Raw genomic sequence first — 19,391 nt, 5'->3', positions numbered from 1 at the left:
GGGAGTGCAATCTCCTATGCTAAATCCATATCTGTTATCCCAACATAAATCCACGCTGGCGCATATAAAACATCAGGAGATTTGTCTATCGGAATACGTGAAGAAGAATGTGCTATTTCCTTTACATTTCTGTCCCATAGTTACAGTCTCTCTGTCTTTTTGAGCCATCAGATTGTCTTCTGAATCTCTCTCCTTTCCTTCCCCTAAATAACACAGGAATTAGGGACTGGACACTGTCTAACAACACCAGGGGTTAACTGGACAGAGCAGCTTAAGCTAACACACCTAAAAGGGCCTATTAATTCATTATTCAGGATTAGACCCGATAATTATTTTATCACTGCTTATCACAGCAATAAAAAATGAAAGGTCACCACAAGTATTCTTTGATAAATATGGCCCAAAGAAACAACTGATAACATCCATAAATTAACATTCACAGATACGGTATATATACAGTCCCAGGACAGAACATATTTCATATTACATAACTCCCAACTCTCCCGATTTTGGTGGGACAGTCCTGCCTTTCGGGTACTGTGGCCCTCATTCAGAGGCGGTCGTTAGATGCAAGCAGTCGCACTGAATCAGGGCGGCCGCTTGCATCCTGAACGGCCGCCTCCTTGTCGATCGGTAAGCTGTGGGTTACCACCCACAGCTTAACAACCGACCAGGTTGATGGTCGCGATGGTGATAACCATCGCGACCATCGGGGCTTACGACCAGACCCTAAGGTTGGGTCTGGGCACTCGTAAGCCCCAGGGAGCTTCCTGCTCTGATCGAGCAGGAAGCTCCCCACTGACATCACTGATGATGTCAGTGCGGCCGCCCGCAAAATGGTAGGCGTTCGTAAAGGAACGCCTCCATTTTGGAAACCACCCCCCCGGCCCGCCTACCAAACGGGGGCAGCTGTCAATCAGCATCGACAGCCGCCCCTTTGGTAGCGAGCTCCGGAGCAACAGAGTTTCTCTGACACTTCGGGGCTTGCGCACACGCACTGCGACCGCTGTGCGTGCGCAGGCCTAACCATCGAGTCAGTTACGACCGACTCTGAATAAGGTCCTATGTCCCGTGAGGGTGGGGGGACGATTTCCATTAACTGCAAGGGTGCTGGGTTTGCCCCCAGCATGACGAGATACGATGGGTTTGACATGAGGCATTGCCGATATAAAGCCATCCTGTAACTAGTTGTTAGATTGTGTAGTATGCTGCTAGAGAATGCATCTAACGAGTACCGTGCAGATTCCCAATCTATTGTCTGCGGGGAGTGTTCATCCCTGACTTCAGTGGTTTTATATCAGTAGCGCGAAGTCCAAGGACATCATGTTTGTGATCATTTAGTGATGACCCTGTGAAGGTTTAGAATCCACTCAATAAGTTCTTAGTTACATAGAGAGTGTATATCGCCAACAGTCAGATATAGGATCGAGCAGGGGTCATGTTTGAGGGAATCCACAAAACATGACCTGTTGGTGGTACCTGGGGACTCTTGATGACAGGCCACAAACAGCCATAACACAATATCACACCAAGAAGGGCAAATCTATGAGTAAGACACCAACACATCAGGTCTATGGTGCAGCATGGAGAGAGGATGTATAAAAACAACTGCTTCATTTGGGGCAGGGGCAGGGGGTGTAGGGAAAGTAAATAGGAAAGGACTGGAGAGCCCCTATATAAAGTGTAATGTGGCAGCGTCAGCCTGAGCAGTCTCCAGCCCCGGGGGCTAGTTACGTATTCAGTGCTGGATGCCTGCTGGAGACACACACAAGACTGCAGCAATGTTTAATCATGAGAGAGACCAGCCCCAGTCTCTGCTGCATTCTGACCCTCTCCAGTACAGCAGAACGTCTCGCCTGCTCTCTCTCCGACCCCCTCCCCGGTTACTGTCATATCCCATCTCTCTCTGTAGAATGACAGCAGTGTCACCAGCTTGGTACCGCAGGTTCTGCAGCCTGCTCACTGCAGAGCTACTTATCTTCCCTCCCGCAGAACACAGCACTGACCAGAATAACACCAGCTGAACCAGGCCAGATGGCGCCGGGCCCCCGCTCCCCTCAGTTATCCTCCCTCTTCTACGGACAAGCGGCCGCAGCACAGGGGTTAATGAGAGGTTGTTTGATGTACTTATGCCTTGGAGAGAGAGAAAGTGGATGGAGATAAAGTACAAACCAATCAGCTCCTGTCATCTCACAGGCTGTGTTTGAAAAATGACATTTAGGAGCTGATTGGTTGGTGCTTTATCTCTCTCCAAGGCTTAGACCTCTGTGTGTTGAGATGTGCTGTGATAGTTTGTCTTTAACACATTTAGCCATAATCAGGGACTGGCAGTAGCCGCACTGACGTTGGCATTTGCTGCCATGTGAACATAGATTCTTTGTCTTTGCAAAAGCATAAAACATCATAATTACTCAAAACAACCAATCAGAGCAAAGTTCAGATAGTGGACGTGTCATCTAGACACAACAGGTATCTGACATAGTATACGTCCAGTTCAGGGGTTCTCATCTCTAGACCCCTGGTACCACCAACAGGATTTATTTAATCATTGCGCAGTTGACCTATTTTTCCTGGGTCAGTAATTATCCCACCTGCTTCCACAGACAGAAATCCTAAAAACATGACCTGTTGGGGATATGTGAGGACTGGAGTTTAGAACCCTGCTCAAGTTATTGGATGGGGTGTTGGCTGACAAAAAAGTGGGCTCTTTCAGAGCGCTCGCTCTGAATCAGTGCCCGCCTACTGTATTTTTAGAGCGGCCTCCTGGCTGCTCGTATAGCTGTGGGTGACGCATGCGCACAACGGAGCAAGTACCCTAAACCTAATCCTAACCCTCCTGGTTCCTAACCCTCCCCCAAGTACCTAAAGCAAACCCTAGCCTAACCCTAAACCTCCCCTGGTTTCTAACCCTAACCCTCCCCCAAGTGCATAACCCTAACCCTTTCCTAACCCTCCCCCTAGTGCCTAACCCTATCCCTCTCCCAAGTACCCTAAACCTAACCCTCCCCCAAGTGCCTAAAGCAAACCCTATCCTAACCCTCCCCCTGCTTTCTAACCCAAACCCTCCCCCTAGTGCCTAAACCTAACCCTCCCCTAGTGCCTAACCCTATCCCTCTCCCAAGTGCCTAAACCTAATCCTAACACTCCTCCTGGTTCCTAACCCTCCTCCAAGCGCCTAAAGCAAACCCTAGCCTAACCCTAACCCTCCCCCTGGTTTCTAACCCTAACCCTCCCCCAAGTGCCTAAAACTAACCCTATCCTAACCCACCCCCAAGTGCCTAACCCACCTTCAAGTGCCTAACCCTAGCCTAACCCTCTCCTTGGTTCCTAACCCTAACCCTCCCCATGGGTCCTAACCCCTAACCCTCCCCCAAGTGCTTAAACCTAACCCTAGCCTAACTCTCCCCCTAGTGCCTAACCTTAACCGTCCCCTTCCGCAGCCTAACCCTAACCCTCCGGCAAGTGCTTAACCCTAACCCCTAAAAATGTTGAACAAATATGTGTTGACCTTGTGTCCCTGTCGCCCTATTGAATGTCGATCAACTGGTGTCGACCTATTGAATGCGCACCTGGGCCGGGTGCCCTTTACTTGCTCCCATGGCTGTCAAGACTACTCCAAAAAAATATATTAAAAATTCTACAGTATGCTGTTTGGTGGTGCAAGCTATAAAGGGGAGCATTTGTCTCTCTCTGTTCCCCTGCCTGCTTCCTTCCTCTCTCTGTGCCCCTGCCAGCTCCCTCTTTCGTTGCCCCTGCCTGTTCCCGCCCTCTCTCTGTTCCCCTGCCTGTTCCCTATCTCATTGCCCCTGCCTGTTCCCGCCCTCTCTCTGTTCCCCTGCCTGTTCCCTCTCTCATTGCCCCTGCCTGCTCCCGCCCTCTCTCTGTTCCCCTGTATGCTCCCTCTCTCATTGCCTCTGCCTGCTCCCGCCCTCTCTCTGTTCCCCTGCCTGCTCCCTCTCTTGTTGCCCCTGCCTGCTCCCGCCCTCTCTCTGTTCCCCTGCCTGTTCCCTCTCTCATTGCCCCTGCCTGCTCCCGCCCTCTCTCTGTTCCCCTGCCTGCTCCCTCTCTCGTTGCCTCTGCCTGCTCCCGCCCTCTCTCTGTGCCCCTGCCTGCTCCCGCCCTCTCTCTGTTCCCCTGCCTGCTCCCTCTCTCGTTGCCACTGCCTGCTCCCGCCCTCTCTCTGTTCCCCTGCCTGCTCCCTCTCTCGTTGCCTCTGCCTGCTCCCGCCCTCTCTCTGTTCCCCTGCCTGCTCCCACCCTCTCTCTGTTCCCATGCTGGTTCCCTCTCTCATTGCCCCTACCTGCTCCCGCCCTCTCTCTGTTCCCCTGCAAGCTCCCTCTCTTGTTGCCTCTGCCTGTTCCCACCCTCTCTCTGTTCCCCTGCCTGCTCCCACCCTCTCTGTTCCCTCTTTCGTTGCCCCTGCCTGTTCCCGCCCTCTCTCTGTTCCCCTGCATGCTCCCTCTCTCATTGCCTCTGCCTGCTCCCGCCCTCTCTCTGTTCCCCTGCCTGCTCCCTCTCTTGTTGCCCCTGCCTGCTCCCGCCCTGTCTCTGTTCCCCTGCCTGTTCCCTCTCTCATTGCCCCTGCCTGCTCCCGCCCTCTCTCTGTTCCCCTGCCTGCTCCCTCTCTCGTTGCCTCTGCCTGCTCCCGCCCTCTCTCTGTTCCCCTGCCTGCTCTCGCCCTCTCTGTTCCCCTGCCTGTTCCCTCTCTCGTTGCCCCTGCCTGCTCCCGCCCTCTCTCTGTTCCTCTGCCTGTTCCCTCTCTCGTTGCCCCTGCCTGTTCCCGCCCTCTCTCTGTTCCCCTGCATGCTCCCTCTCTCATTGCCTCTGCCTGCTCCCGCCCTCTCTCTGTTCCCCTGCCTGCTCCCTCTCTTGTTGCCCCTGCCTGCTCCCGCCCTGTCTCTGTTCCCCTGCCTGTTCCCTCTCTCATTGCCCCTGCCTGCTCCCGCCCTCTCTCTGTTCCTCTGCCTGCTCCCTCTCTCATTGCCTCTGCCTGCTCCCGCCCTCTCTCTGTTCCCCTGCCTGCTCTCGCCCTTTCTGTTCCCCTGCCTGTTCGCTCTCTCGTTGCCCCTGCCTGCTCCCGCCCTCTCTCTGTTCCTCTGCCTGTTCCCTCTTTCGTTTCCCCTGCTTGCTCCCGCCCTCTCTGTTCCCCTGCCTGTTCCCTCTCTCGTTGCCCCTGCCTGCTCCCGCCCTCTCTCTATTTCCCTGCCTGTTCCCTCTCTCGTTGCCCCTGCCTGCTCCCGCTCTCTCTCTGTTCCCCCCCTGCCTGCTCCCTCTCTCTGTTCCCCTGCCTGTTCCCTCTCTCGTTGCCTCTGCCTGCTCCCGCCCTGTCTCTGTTCCCCTGCCTGCTCCCTCTCTCGTTGCCCCTGCCTGCTCCCATCCTCTCTCTGTTCCCCTGCCTGCTCCCTCTCTCGTTGCCCCTGCCTGCGGTCTCCCTCTCTCGGTGCCCATAACTGCTCACTCCATCTCTCTGTGCCCCTGCCTGCTCCCGCCCTCTCTCTGTTCCCCTGCCTGTTCCCTCTCTCGTTGCCTCTGCCTGCTCCCGTCCTCTCTCTGTTCCCCTGCCTGCTCCCTCTCTCATTGCCCCTGCCTGCGGTCTCCTTCTCTCGGTGCCCATGCCTTCTGTAGCTGCGATGCTGTGTAATAACTGCACTGCTGGTTTCCTTTCACACCATCCACTGGGTATTTAAACATGGAACAGATCAGAACAAGGGTGTTTTTCAATGTCACCGAGGACCTTTCATGAAACTGAGAGAATAATATTTAGCTTTGTGCACCGGACAGGCAGCAGAGATGCCCTGACATTGAATAATTGCCTCCTTCATGCCACATAGTGCCACCATGTCAAACCTTTCCACTTCTTCAGCTTACAAATTGCTAAGAACACCTTATTTAGGTGGGAAGAATGGGCGACATTAATCTTAATACGGGAGTTGGAAACGGCTTGAGTGCTAGAATTAATTTATTAGCTGTCTTCAAGGTAGACTGAGTTTGTCTGAAAAGGCGAAGGCCAATCATGATTTTGTTAAGATGCTCATTCCTCGGAAAATTACTTGGTTACATGTCCTTGGTTGGGGTTTGTTCTTTGCATATCTTTACTGTGTTCTCACAAAGCAGGGTCAAAGCACAGTCACCATGACGAGTGCTGGGACGCAAGGGCTTACTGTGGAATAATAGCTAACATTACAAAGGACTTAGGCCCTGATTCAGACCCACTCGCAAGCGGCTGTCCGCTCGCAAGTTGGTCGATGGTCTGCACTGAGCATGCGCACGACGGAGGGAGCTCCGTCGTGCGCATGCGCCAGACGCGACGAGCGAAGGAAAGTCCTTCGCTCGTTGTGTCTGATCAAAGGGGGCGTGCTGTCGATGTTGATTGACAGCTCGCCCCCTTTGGTGGGCGTGCCGGGGGCGTGCCTCCCTGACGGGGGCGTTCCCACGGGAACGCCTCCCGTCAGAAGCCGGCCCACTGACATCACTAGTGATGTCAGTGGGAGTGATTTTGGCTCTGATAGAGCCAAAATCACTCCGGGGCTTGCGGTTGAAAACCTCAACCGCAGGCTCCGGCTCGCAGTTTTGATGGTCGCGATTGTCACGACCATCGCGGCCATCAAACTGCTCGCTCGAATAGGCTGTGGGTGGTGACCCACAGCTATACGAGCGTCCAGGAGGACGCTCCATTTTTATGGAGGGCGGCCCTCATTCATGTGGTCACCCACAGCTTAGCGAATGGCCTGGAGGCCGGTGAAAAAAAAACGGCCCGCCCTGATTCAGAGCGAGGGCTCGCAAATAGCGAGCGCCTATGAATCAGGGCCTTATTTCCTAAATGGATTAATGAGATTGAGGGGACATGGAGACAGCTCTTATTGCATTTAACACTCGCCTACATTTGAATTTGGGATAATCAAAATTTTTTTGCAAAACATTGGCCCCGTTACGCATTCGCACATTTTATGAAATTTGACCTTGAATCTCCCTGGTCCCAGCTCAACTCCGCTTCTACTCCAGAATCTCGCTGTAAGCCTATTTATTTACAGACTAAAACGTCGGCAAAACGCAAATTTATAGACAAAGCGCATAATGGCCAAGCCGCCGCTAAACTGGAAGATTCTTTTGTCGCAACTCTTCACCTCTGCGAAACAGCCTATTCTGCGGAACTGTAGGATAAGAAAGGCCCAGTACAGAGCCATAGGTTGTGGAGGGGTCTGCTCTAGAACCACAGTATATGAATGGTACATCTACTGTACAGAGCCACAGGTTGTGGAGGGGTCTGCTCTAGAACCACAGTATATGAATGGTACATCTACTGTACAGAGCCACAGGTTGTGGAGGGGTCTGCTCTAGAACCACAGTATATGGATGGTACATCTACTGTACAGAACCATAAGGTGTAGAGGGGACACATACAGAACTACAGGGTGAGGAATAGGGGTTCTCTGACACAATAGATAGAAAGGAGCTGCTACAGAAACCTATTTTAAATTCCTCCAGTAACACTGGTATTCGACCATTAGCTCACAACCTCTTAAACTTTTACTGAGATGCTAACTCCTGTCATGCTCAGACTGACGATGGGAGATGTAGCTTAGAGACAGTGTGCCAGATTCAGACCTGTTCGCTATCTGCGTACGCTCGCTAGATGCGTATGCAAATTTTTCAAAGTGACGCCACGGGAAGTGTTCGCTCGCCATGGCATAAGCACGCCCACCATGTCTTAGTGAGTGCCCACTTTGTGTATGCGTATGCCCAATCGCACAGGCAGAGCCGCCCACCAGCGCCACGTCATCTCCTGGAAGTGTATTAAAACATCGGTACATCGAGCACCATCGGATGTGAACGCACTACTTGAGGTAGCTTTACCCTACGGCAAGCATTGCGAGGAAATCAGTGTAAAAAAAAAGGCAAGTGACGTGTACTATGACGCTGCCTGTTAATTATGCACGTCTCTAAAACGGCGTGGAAACACCCAGGCACGCCTGCGTTCGCATCTCCAACCCCCCGTTATTAGTGTCCTGCTCCTGTTACCACCCACAAACGGCCTCTCCTGTCACTCATTACCCTGGTCTGCCTTTGCTGGGTGAGCGAGAGGGTTGCAATCGCAGTGTTTAGTTTGCTCACGTGCAGAACGAAGCGTGCGCATGCGCGTATGCAGAACATCGGGCCGCTTGCGAACGCACAGCAACAGCGAGCGGCTCTGAATCAGGCCCAGTGTGAACAGATGTTTTGGGAATAGATTTCCCAGAGTTGGCAGTGAGATAAAATGTCAAATTACTGGCCAAATATTATGCTTTATCTTTGGATCAATCGACCAATTTAACGGAACCATATAAATACTATAATGACCGATTTTGTGCCATCTCTATCTGTCATATACCGTTTGAGCCATGAGTGCAGACAGCTGAAGGAGTTAACAGGTTATCCAAACTTACCGTCCGTCCAGTACTTGTCCTCGCCCCGCGTTGTCACAGCGAGGGGCAGATACCGGAGTGTCACACTTCTGTTCACGGCCCAGACATCTGTTACTGCAATATTGGCTTTGGCCCTGGAGCAGAAACAATTGACCAGGGTCATCTATCTGGGATCTCATTGGCATTCATGCGGCAAAGCCTGGCCGCTTGGCACAGCGCTGCGAAAACCTTTTATCTTCGTGCCAGCGATTCTCACAGCAGTCATTTTGCTGTCAGCCCTTCTCAGGAAACACTTTGTGTTTTCACAGTGTCTGCTGTGAGCAGTGTATGAGGGCTCATCAAACGTTCTCAGCTGCCCACCTGAAACTAAGGCAGCGCCAAGTCAGAAATGGCTGTATGTACAGAGAAAACCATTGCTGTCCAGCAGGGGAAGACATTGTTTATTTGGGGAGGGGGAGAATCAAGCGGAAGTCACTTTGAGGTGTTCTGTCTTTATTCCTACATATCGCACCATTGCGATGGTCTCCTCTTCAATCATGACATACAAGACATTGCCAGAAGGTCCTTTTCCTACAAATGATACCATATTTCCGTGGATTTCCAAGTTTTCTGGATATACAGTATGAGTATTGAAGGGTTCCCGACTATAGACAGACAGTAATTAATTAGACAATGTCTAGATAGACACCAGATGTTAGACAGTTAATAGTTAGACAAGGATAAGAGTTTGACACAGACAAAAGTCAGACAAACTAAAGTTAGACATGTAAAGAGTTCGACAGGTACATAAAGATAGTCAGGGTCACTCAAAAGTTCGACATGAAAAAGATCGACACAAAAGTGGTCAACATATTTTTTTTTTTTTTAGGTTTAGGGTTAGGCACTTACTGGAGGGTTAGGGTTAGGCAGTTTACCCAGATGGTTAGGGTTAGGCACTTTACCCAGATGGTTAGGGTTAGGCACTTTACCCAGATGGTTGGGGTTGGGCACCAGGAGGGAGGGTTAGGGTTAGGCACTTACCCCCATGGTTAGGGTTAGGCACTTTACCCAATGGTTAGGGTTAGGCACTTTACCCAGATGGTTAGGGTTAGGCACTTTACCCAGAAGGTTAGGGTTGGGCACCAGGAGGGAGGGTTAGGGTTAGGCACTTACCCCCACGGTTAGGGTTAGGCACTTTACCCAGATGGTTAGGGTTAGGCACTTACCGAGACAGTTAGGGTTAGGCACCAGGAGGGAGGGTTAGGGACCAAGGGGCGGGTTAGGGTGAAGATTAGGGCTAGAAAACAAAAAAAAATAATTGTTGACCATTTTTGTGTCGACCATTTTCATGTCGAACTTTTGACCCTGTCGACCTTTTGTACCTGTCGAACTTTTTACATGTCTAACTTTAATGTGTCTGACTTTTGTTTGTGTCTAATTTTTTTCCCTAACTATTGACTGTCTAACATCTGGTGTCTATCTAGACATTGTCTAACTAATTTCTGTCTATCTCTTATACTACACCCGTATTGACACAATATTTATGTACGAGGTAACCGCAGAGATTATCTGCAACATTTCAGTCACAAAAGTAGTCCCCTTAACTTTCTACGGGGACTGTGCAAATGTCCAATTTACCAGGCTCACAAAAGCTGAGTTTTTCGGAGCTTGGGCCCGATAGCTGTCTAAGATGTCGTTAGCCATTGTAGCCTATAAGCTGTATTTTACCTTTTATTTTCCCTCTCTAGTAGTCTATACTTGCACACGCGCAGTTGTCAGGGCGCTATAACTGTACTCGCTGCCCCTCTCTATAACAGGCTCTTACTGGAGCAACTGTCCTGGCAACAGAGTTTTACGAAATTGCAAACTGAACTCAGGAGCTCATTCAGACCCTCTCGATATGATGCGAACGCTCGTAGCTGACCGATAATTGCGATCTGCGCATTGCGCATGCGCGAACCACAGCGAGACATCGGGAAGCATACGCATAGACAGCCCAGCTGAATGAGTGTCAGGAGAGGCCGTTTGTGGGTGGTGACAGGGGCAGGCCACTAGAAACGGGGGAGTGGAGGTGTGAAAGCAGGCGAGCCTGCGTGTCCCGACGCCGTTACAGAGGCGTGCATAATTAACAGGCAGCGTCAATGTACACGTCACCTGGTTGAAATACACACTGCAGTGATCGCAGTTCTTGCGGCAGGGTATGGTCAGCCTTAAGTGCTGCGATCGCATCCGATGGTGCTCGATGTACCAATGGTTTCAAGCACTTCCAGGAGATGACGTGCGCAAGTGAGCGTCTTATGAATGGCTGGTGGGCATCTGCATACCCATAGTGATTGCACGCCAAGACATAGTGGACGTTCTAATGCCTTGCCGTGCGATCGCCTGCCTTGCTGGGCATGCGCTGGATTTGCATACGCATCGAGCGAGTGTTCGCATCTAGTGACCAGGTCTGAATGAGCTCCTCAGTTGTTTTATATAAGAAATGATAGTTAACATGGGAACTGAGACTGTTGTTAAATCTCCCCCCATATACAGTATGCAATGATGACTTTGTATAGGCAGCACTTGTACAGAATCGCAGGTGGTGGGGCCATGATGAGGCAAATGTATCACCACTCCCCCCCTCCACCCCCCATCTTTGTACCTTGGACTCCCCCCCCCCACAGGCTTAGATTTGCTCCTTCATCTAATGCTGAGTATACACTGTTTAATTATCGGCCCAATCAGACGATAATCAGCTTGTATTGCTGCGACCGATCAGTAATTATCGGTCTGTCTGTCATGCTGAAATCGTCCAGCATGTCTGAAAGATACGGTAATGGGTTGGCCACATCTCGAGTGTATACCCTGCCACGGCCATTTTATCTCAGTGTATACCCTGCCACGGCCATTTTATCTCAGTGTATACCCTGCCACGGCCATTTTATCTCACAATGTATACCCTGCCATGGCCATTTTATCTCACAGTGCATACCCTGCCACGGCCATTTTATCTCAGTGTATACCCTGCCACGGCCATTTTATCTCAGTGTATACCCTGGCACGGCCATTTTATCTCGCAGTGTATACCCTGCCACAGCCATTTTATCTCAGTGTATACCCTGCCACAGTGTATACCCTGCCACTGCCATTTTATCTCAGTGTATACCCTGCCACTGCCATTTTATCTCACAGTGTATACCCTGCCACAGCCATTTTATCTCAGTGTATTCCCTGCCGCTGCCATTTTATCTCACAGTGTATACCCTGCCACGGCCATTTTATCTTGCAGTGTATACCCTGCCACGGCCATTTTATCTCCCAGTGTATACCCTGCCACGGCCAGTCATTTTTAGTGACTACGCAGACCTAACACAGAGTGATTGACAGGAAGTGCCGTTTGTGGGAGGTGACCGGGGGGGGGTCAGTGAAACGCAGGCGTGCCAGTGCGTTTGAACGCCTTTGCAGGGGTGCGCATAAATTAGGCTCTGCGATGCCATATGCAGCTTGAGTACTCACTGCGTACGATGAGGTTAGCATTTCCTGAGTAAGGTCAAGTGTGCGTGAGGCTGCGATGGTACGCCATGTTACCGATAGTCTTGCTAAACATTACGGGTGTGTGTAAGGTAAGGTGGGCATCCTTATGTTGTGCTGCAACAGCAAAGCGATTGCAATGGATTAACATATCATCGCAGTGAGACCGCGTGCGTAATCGCAGCCGCGATTTGCAATCGCAGTTGCAATCTGTAATGAATCAGGTCCAATGAGTCCATAGCGTCCTTATTAATGGGGGAAGGTGAATGAATCCACACTGAACCACCGCCTGTAGGTACAGGAAATATCGGGGCACCCCCTGAACCATAGCACTTACAGACATGAGCTGAAGCAAAGGCATAATACCTCACTTGTATTTACTTACATCCCATAGAAGTGAGAGCAGAACACAAGCAAGACCTCCGACCACATTAGCCAGAAAGGTATCGCAGCGTGATACAAGGTTCCGGTGTAATCCGAGCTTCTAGGAAGACTATTATGGAAATGTTAATACTTAATATGTTTGCACAATACTGATACTCTACTGTCTGCTGCATCTCTAGATGACGTTCTCATTAAATACTCCTACTCTGTATGTATGTACAAGTGTGTATTGCCATTTCTGGTGCGTGATTTATTATATGTGCTCAGTCATCGGTTAAACTGGTGTCTCTGTTTCATGTATAATTGCCCAATGTCTTAGGACATGCTTAGTACATGGCGTCTCCAACCTAAACCTGTCCAGCTCTTGCTCAGCTGGACCTTCCAGCACGCACTGCGCAGGGTTATAGCTGCAGAACACGGCGTATCCCTGGTTACAGAATGAATTGCATTTATATTGATGACATTGCTGTTTGTGTCTTGCAGTTGCTGGCTGTCCCTGGAAGGAGGGCTCCTCTATGCATTTGTGGGACCGGCGGCCGCTGTCGTTTTGGTATTTTCACTAATGAAACTTCCCTATATGACTTTTGTGCATTTTGTGTTCCACGTGAAGTTCTAAGTTCACTGATAAATGTCATTGTGAAGTAACCAGACTGCAGTAACTTCCTGCAAACTCCGTTCTATAAACCGTGAGCGGATTAATGATCTCATAATGCTCTAATCCTGCATTTTAAATCAGCAGGCATAAAGATTTAGTGATTATAAGTCCCAGTAGCTGAATTGCAGTCTGATTCTCAGAATAGCAATTTGATATTATGCAAGTTCATTTTTCATATCAGGCTGAAGCTAGACAGTATATGGAAGATACGTGATCCACCTCTTCTTCTCATTGGGGTTATACAACTATACAGCTAAACAATGTTAATCTCTACCCTATATTTAATTATTTATCCCTTTGCTTTTCTTTCATGTAAATGCGAAGGGATGAATAAATAGTAGGAGCTCAGCTTTCAGTACAGAGCACATACTTTCCTACTCTCCCTCATTGTCAGGGAGACTCCCTGAAATAGCAGCAATCTCCCTGTCTCCCTGAAGGGTCTAGCAATCTCCCTGTCTCCCTGAAGGGTCTAGCAATCTCCCTGATTGCACCTTACCCCCATGTAGCTGTTATATAAAAAAAAAACCAGATACATTCAAATGGGATCATTAGTATAATCTCCCCGCATTGGTTATAAGGCACAATGATCCCTATGGCTACATGCATTTTCTGAGAAGTATCAGTGTGGTTTCATCAACAAGTAGATCTCACTAACTGCTCTGGGGCTCATCTACATTTGGATATGTCAGTTTATGACACGCCCCCCAGATGTAGCAGTACACGCCTGTCACATGTATGACACGCCCCCCAGATGTAGCAGTACACGCCTGTCACATGTATGTCACGCCCCCCAGATGTAGCAGTACACGCCTGTCACATGTATGACACGCCCCCCAGATGTAGCAGTACACGCCTGTCACATGTATGACACGCCCCCCAGATGTAGCAGTACACGCCTGTCACATGTATGACACGGCCCCCAGATGTAGCAGTACACGCCTGTCACATGTATGACACGCCCCCCAGATGTAGCAGTACACACCTGTCACATGTATGACATGCCCCCCAGATGTAGCAGTACACGCCCACTTTACCACCGCGCTCATAGGTGTCGCTTTCATATTCTCCATGACATGTTTTTTCGAAAGTAGTTAAGTATGGTACAGGGGCCATTAATGATCTTCTCTTCCACATAATCCATTCCTCTTCCTGCAGCACCCTTACCCCCTAAAATGAGGTGTGACAGTCCTTTTCACAGTTACCATGCTGTAGGTATAGCCTAGTCCCCGGAGATCAATGTAACATCCTTGAGGGAGGGGATAATGTCATTGGTCGCATGGCCACGTCCAAACAGAGAGTATGAAAGATAGACCAATAGGGAGCAGACATAGGGCCTGATTCAGAGCCGGACGCTCTTTGAGAGTGCTCGCTCTGAATCAGGGCGCCCCTGTTTTTTTTTTTTAAAGACGGCCTCCTGGCCGCTCTCATAGCTGTGAGTGACCACCCACCGCTTTAGCGAGCGGCCAGGTGATGGTCGCGACCATCGCGACCATTGGGGCTTGCGACGAGACCCTTGTGGTAGGGTCTCGTTCCCGCAAGCCCCAGGGAGCTTTCGGCTCTAATAGAGCCGGAAGCTTACCACTGACATCACTCAGGAACGCCTCTGTTTGGCCAGCCACCCCCTCCCTGCCCGCCTTCGAAATGGGGCAAGCTGTCAATCACAATCGACAGCTGCCCCGCTTTGGTGCGAGACCCGTAGCGACGGAGCGCCTGTCACTGGCCGGGTCCCGCATGCGCAGTGGGGGACCATCGACCCGCTTGTGAGCGCTGTGTGCTCGCGAGTGGGTTTGAATCAGGCCCATAGACCCATAAGTTTGTTCATATCCTGTACAGAATAATAATGTATAACTATATACAGCATAGTTATTCCCATGTGTCAATCAAATCTTTTATGTTAAAATTCTATAAGGTGCTCCTGTCACTTAAACACAGGCGAAGCCCTTGTCTAATATTCATGGGAATTTAGTTTATCGGCAGGAGTCAGTCAAGGACTTCACTAAAACTAATTATCTTGGTTCCTACTGAATTGAACAAGGCTACAATTTTATATAAATTGATGGAATCCTACAAACTGTGTAAGCTCTGGATCAGCTTTGAAATAGTAACATACTGAAATTAAAGTTGCAAGGATGAACATTGACACTACAAATCTTCCTGCATCAATTCACATGAAACTTTATATAACTCTCAGTCTGTGGCTTCCTGCTGCCTCCATTCCCCTCCTCACATCATGTCACTGCCCCTGTCATATACAGCCCTGTCCACAATAACACATCACTCATCTCCTGATATTCTCTGTGCTGCTGGAGACCCTGCTCCTCCCACTATATAACTCTCAGTCTGTGACTTCCTGCTGCCTCCATTCCCCTCCTCACATCATGTCACTGCCCCTGTCACATGCAGCCCTGTCCTCACTACCACATCACTCATCTCCTGATATACTCTGTGCTGCTGTGGAACCTGCTCCTTACACTATATAACTCTCAGTCTGTGTCTTCCTGCTGCCTCCATTCCCCTCCTCACATTTTGTCACTGCCTCTGTCACATGCAGCCCTGTCCTCACTAACACATCACTCATCTCCTGATATACTCTGTGCTGCTGGGGACCTTGCTCCTCCCACTATATAACTCTGAGTCTGTGACTTACTGCTGCCTCCATTCCCCTCCTCACATCATGTCACTGCACCTGTCACATGCAGCCCTGTCCTCACTGATACATCACTCATCTCCTGATATACTCTGTGCTGCTGGGGACCCTGCTCCTCCCTCTATATAACTCTCAGTCTGTCACTTCCTGCTGCCTCCATTCCCCTCCTCACATCATGTCACAGCCCCTGTCACATGCAGCCCTGTCCACACTAACACATCGCTCATCTCCTGATATACTCTGTGCTGCTGGGGACCCTGCTCCTCCCACTATATAACTCTCAGTCTGTGACTTTCTGCTGCCTCCATTCCCTTCTTCACATCATGTCACTTCCCCTGTCACATGCAGCCCTGTCCTCACTAACATATCACTCATCTCCTGATATACTCTGTGCTGCTGGGGACTGCTCCTCCCTCTATATAACTCTCAGTCTGTGACTTCCTGCTGCCTCCATTCCCCTCCTCACATCCTGTCACTGCCCCTGTCACATGCAGCCCTGTCCTCACTACCACATCACTCATCTCCTGATATACTCTGTGCTGCTGTGGAACCTGCTCCTCCCACTATATAACTCTCAGTCTGTGGCTTCCTGCTGCCCCCATTCCCCTCCTCACATCATGTCACTGCCCCTGTCACATGCAGCCCTGTCCTCACTAACACATCACTCATCTCCTGATATACTCTGTGCTGCTGGGGACCTTGCTCCTCCCTCTATATAACTCTCAGTATGTGGCTTCCTGCTGCCTCCATTCCCCTCCTCACATCATGTCACTGCCCCTGTCACATGCAGCCCTGTCCTCACTAACACATCACTCATCTCCTGATATACTCTGTGCTGCTAGGGACCCTGCTCCTCCCACTATATAACTCTCAGTCTGTGGCTTCCTGCTGCCTCCATTCCCCTCCTCACATCATGTCACTGCCCCTGTCACATGCAGCCCTGTCCTCACTGACAAATCACGTATCTCCTGATATACTCTGTGCTGCTGGGGGACCCGGCTCCTCCCACTATATAACTCTCAGTCTGTGGCTTCCTGCTGCCTCCATTCCCCTCCTCACATCATGTCACTGCCCCTGTCACATGCAGCCCTGTCCTCACTACCACATCACTCATCTCCTGATATACTCTGTGCTGCTGTGGAACCTGCTCCTCCCACTATATAACTCTCAGTCTGTGGCTTCCTGCTGCCCCCATTCCCCTCCTCACATCATGTCACTGCCCCTGTCACATGCAGCCCTGTCCTCACTGACAAATCACGTATCTCCTGATATACTCTGTGCTGCTGGGGACCCTGCTCCTCCCACTATATAACTCTCAGCCTGTGCCAGGAGTGATCTCGGAGTGGAAATTCTTTAGATCAGGATACGTCTGCAGCCATGATGCTTTGCTCACTGTTTCCATGATTTGCAGAATTTGTATCCTTAGCATAATTGGTTTCAGGCTGTATTCTGTCCCCTCAGGTGAACATGGTCATTGGGATTCTGGTGTTTAATAAACTGGTGTCTAAAGACGGAATAACTGACAAGAAGCTCAAGGAGCGGGCTGGGTAAGTCAGTATCTGTGCTCTCCTGGAGCCCGTCCTGTGATCAATAACCAGCGTACTCTCTCTGTATAGCTCAGTGTATATGCTGATACTGTAATACTGTACAGGCTGCACTATTATATTATATATTGTACTGTATACAGCTACGCCTCACACTGACAACATGGAACCTGACGTATAAAAAAGCAGGCGCAATAGTTCTTGTGGCATGGGGCGAAGGCGAGGACGCTACTGGTTCTTCAAGGAGAACATATACTTTAGACATTGCCGCAATAATAACTCGTTTGATTTTAATTCCATCATTTAGAAAGAGCTTTCTCTGGGTGCACAGTTTATATTACCTCTTGTTACTAAGGAGAATACAGAGGTTTAATCCAGTGAGTTCACTTATTAAATCGTTTGTTTTGCAACCTCACATTATGTCGTTTTGTTACAGTTATTTTAGTATTTTTATTTCCGTCCTTTTCTGTAGTTCAGTTAGGAAATATACTATCTAGTGTAAGTTTATGCCATGTATGCCTGTTGGAAATGTGGTTCCATTCACATCGTAAGGAGGTGGATAATGCAAAGCTCTCGGGAGTAACTTAAATATATTTCAGAAGTACTTAATAAATAATTTTCTGTTAACGATTTAATGACTTACCTTAAATTAGAAGCAGGATTCTCCATTTAGAGATATGGGAGATATGTGATATATATTGGAAGTTAGGCAGAGTTGGTGGTAAGGTAGATATGGGATATATACCGGATGAGTTACTGTGAGGTACATATGTGATATACAGTATATTGTAAGTTAGGCAGAGTTGGAGGTACAGTAAGGTAGATATGGGATATATACCGGATGAGTTAGTGTTAGGTATATATGTGATATATATTGGATTAGGCAGAGTTGGCAGTAGGGGAGATATGGGATATATATCGGATGAGTTAGTGTGAGTTAGATATGTTATATATATTGGAAGTTAGGCAGTGTTGGTGGTAAGATAGATATGGGATATATACCGGATGAGTTAGAATGAGGTACATATGTGATATACATTGGAAGTTAGGCAGAGTTGGTGGTAAGGTAGATATGGGATATATACCGGATGAGTTAGAATGAGGTACATATGTGATATATATTGGAAGTTAGGCAGAGTTGGTGGTAAGGTAGATATTGTATATATACCAGATGAGTTAGTGTGAGGTACATATGTTATATATATTGGAAGTTAGGCAGAGTTGGCTGTAAGGTAGATATGGGATATATGCCGGATGTGTTAGTGTGAGGTACATATGTTATATATATTGGAAGTTAGGAAGAGTTGGCAGTAAGGTAGATATGGGATATATGCCGGATGTGTTAGTGTGAGGTACATATGTTATATATATATTGGAAGTTAGGCAGAGTTGGCAGTAAGGTAGATATGGGATATATATCGGATGAATTAGTGTGAGGTACATACTGTATGTGATATATTTTGGAAGTTAGGCAGAGTTGGTGGTAAGGTAGATATGGAATATATCACGGATGTGTTAGTGTGAGGTATATATGTAATATATTGGAAGTTAGGCAGAGTTGGTGATAAGGTAGATATGGAATATATCATGGATGTGTTAGTGTGAGGTAGATATGTAATATATTGGAAGTTAGGCAGAGTTGGTGGTAAGGTAGATACGGGATATATCACGGATGTGTTAGTGTGAGGTAGATATGTGATATGTAGTTGGGTGTAAGGTATATATGGGATATGTAAGTAGATGTCTAACTTTTAAAACCTGATACCTTGCAGGTTCATTGGGCGATACAAGGATACAATAAAGGAGTAATTTTGTCTTCAAAACTGACTTCTTACATTTATTTTTCCTCTATGATTGTTATTCTTTTTTTTTCTATAGATTTTATGCATTTCTTAGACAGATTTATCTGACAGTATATGGAAATAAACCATAAACTGTACTGTATTCCTCAGATAAATACTTAAATGCTTTTATAACACAGAACATTCTGCTGTGAGTGAAATATAAAATGCAACCAAATTATAAACCAATCAATCAGCCTGTACATAAAATTGCACAATTTAAATGCGTCTGGTTATTGATCATACTTTGTGTAACTGTTACAAGGTTTCCTTACAAGTAACCAGTTGTTTTCCACCTCCCGTGGCGATATGAATTGTTGTCTTTGTGTTGGAACACAGTTTGGACTTAATTAAAAGTTACAGAGACACAAACAAACTACGGTAAAAAAACCGAAATAATCTAAACCTAAGAAGCACAATAGAACA

General features: G+C 48.6%; 1 protein-coding gene across 2 annotated transcripts in view; it reads left to right on the top strand.

The window, feature by feature from the left end:
• The window catches only part of ADGRB1 (adhesion G protein-coupled receptor B1), a 335,561-nt gene that overhangs the window by 241,183 nt on the left and 74,987 nt on the right, over positions 1-19,391 (top strand). For both annotated transcript variants that reach the window (XM_088456276.1, XM_088456275.1), the window contains exons 21-22: positions 12,762-12,828; positions 17,042-17,127. In XM_088456276.1, the coding sequence (XP_088312402.1) occupies positions 12,762-12,828; positions 17,042-17,127 (153 nt within the window). The remainder of the gene's footprint in view (positions 1-12,761; positions 12,829-17,041; positions 17,128-19,391) is intronic.

This window comes from Taudactylus pleione, unplaced genomic scaffold (genome assembly GCF_031769625.1).
Source record: "Taudactylus pleione unplaced genomic scaffold, aTauple2 ptg000695l, whole genome shotgun sequence".
In the NCBI taxonomy this organism is placed as follows: Eukaryota; Metazoa; Chordata; class Amphibia; order Anura; family Myobatrachidae; genus Taudactylus; species Taudactylus pleione.
This window is presented reverse-complemented; position numbering and strand designations above follow the sequence as displayed.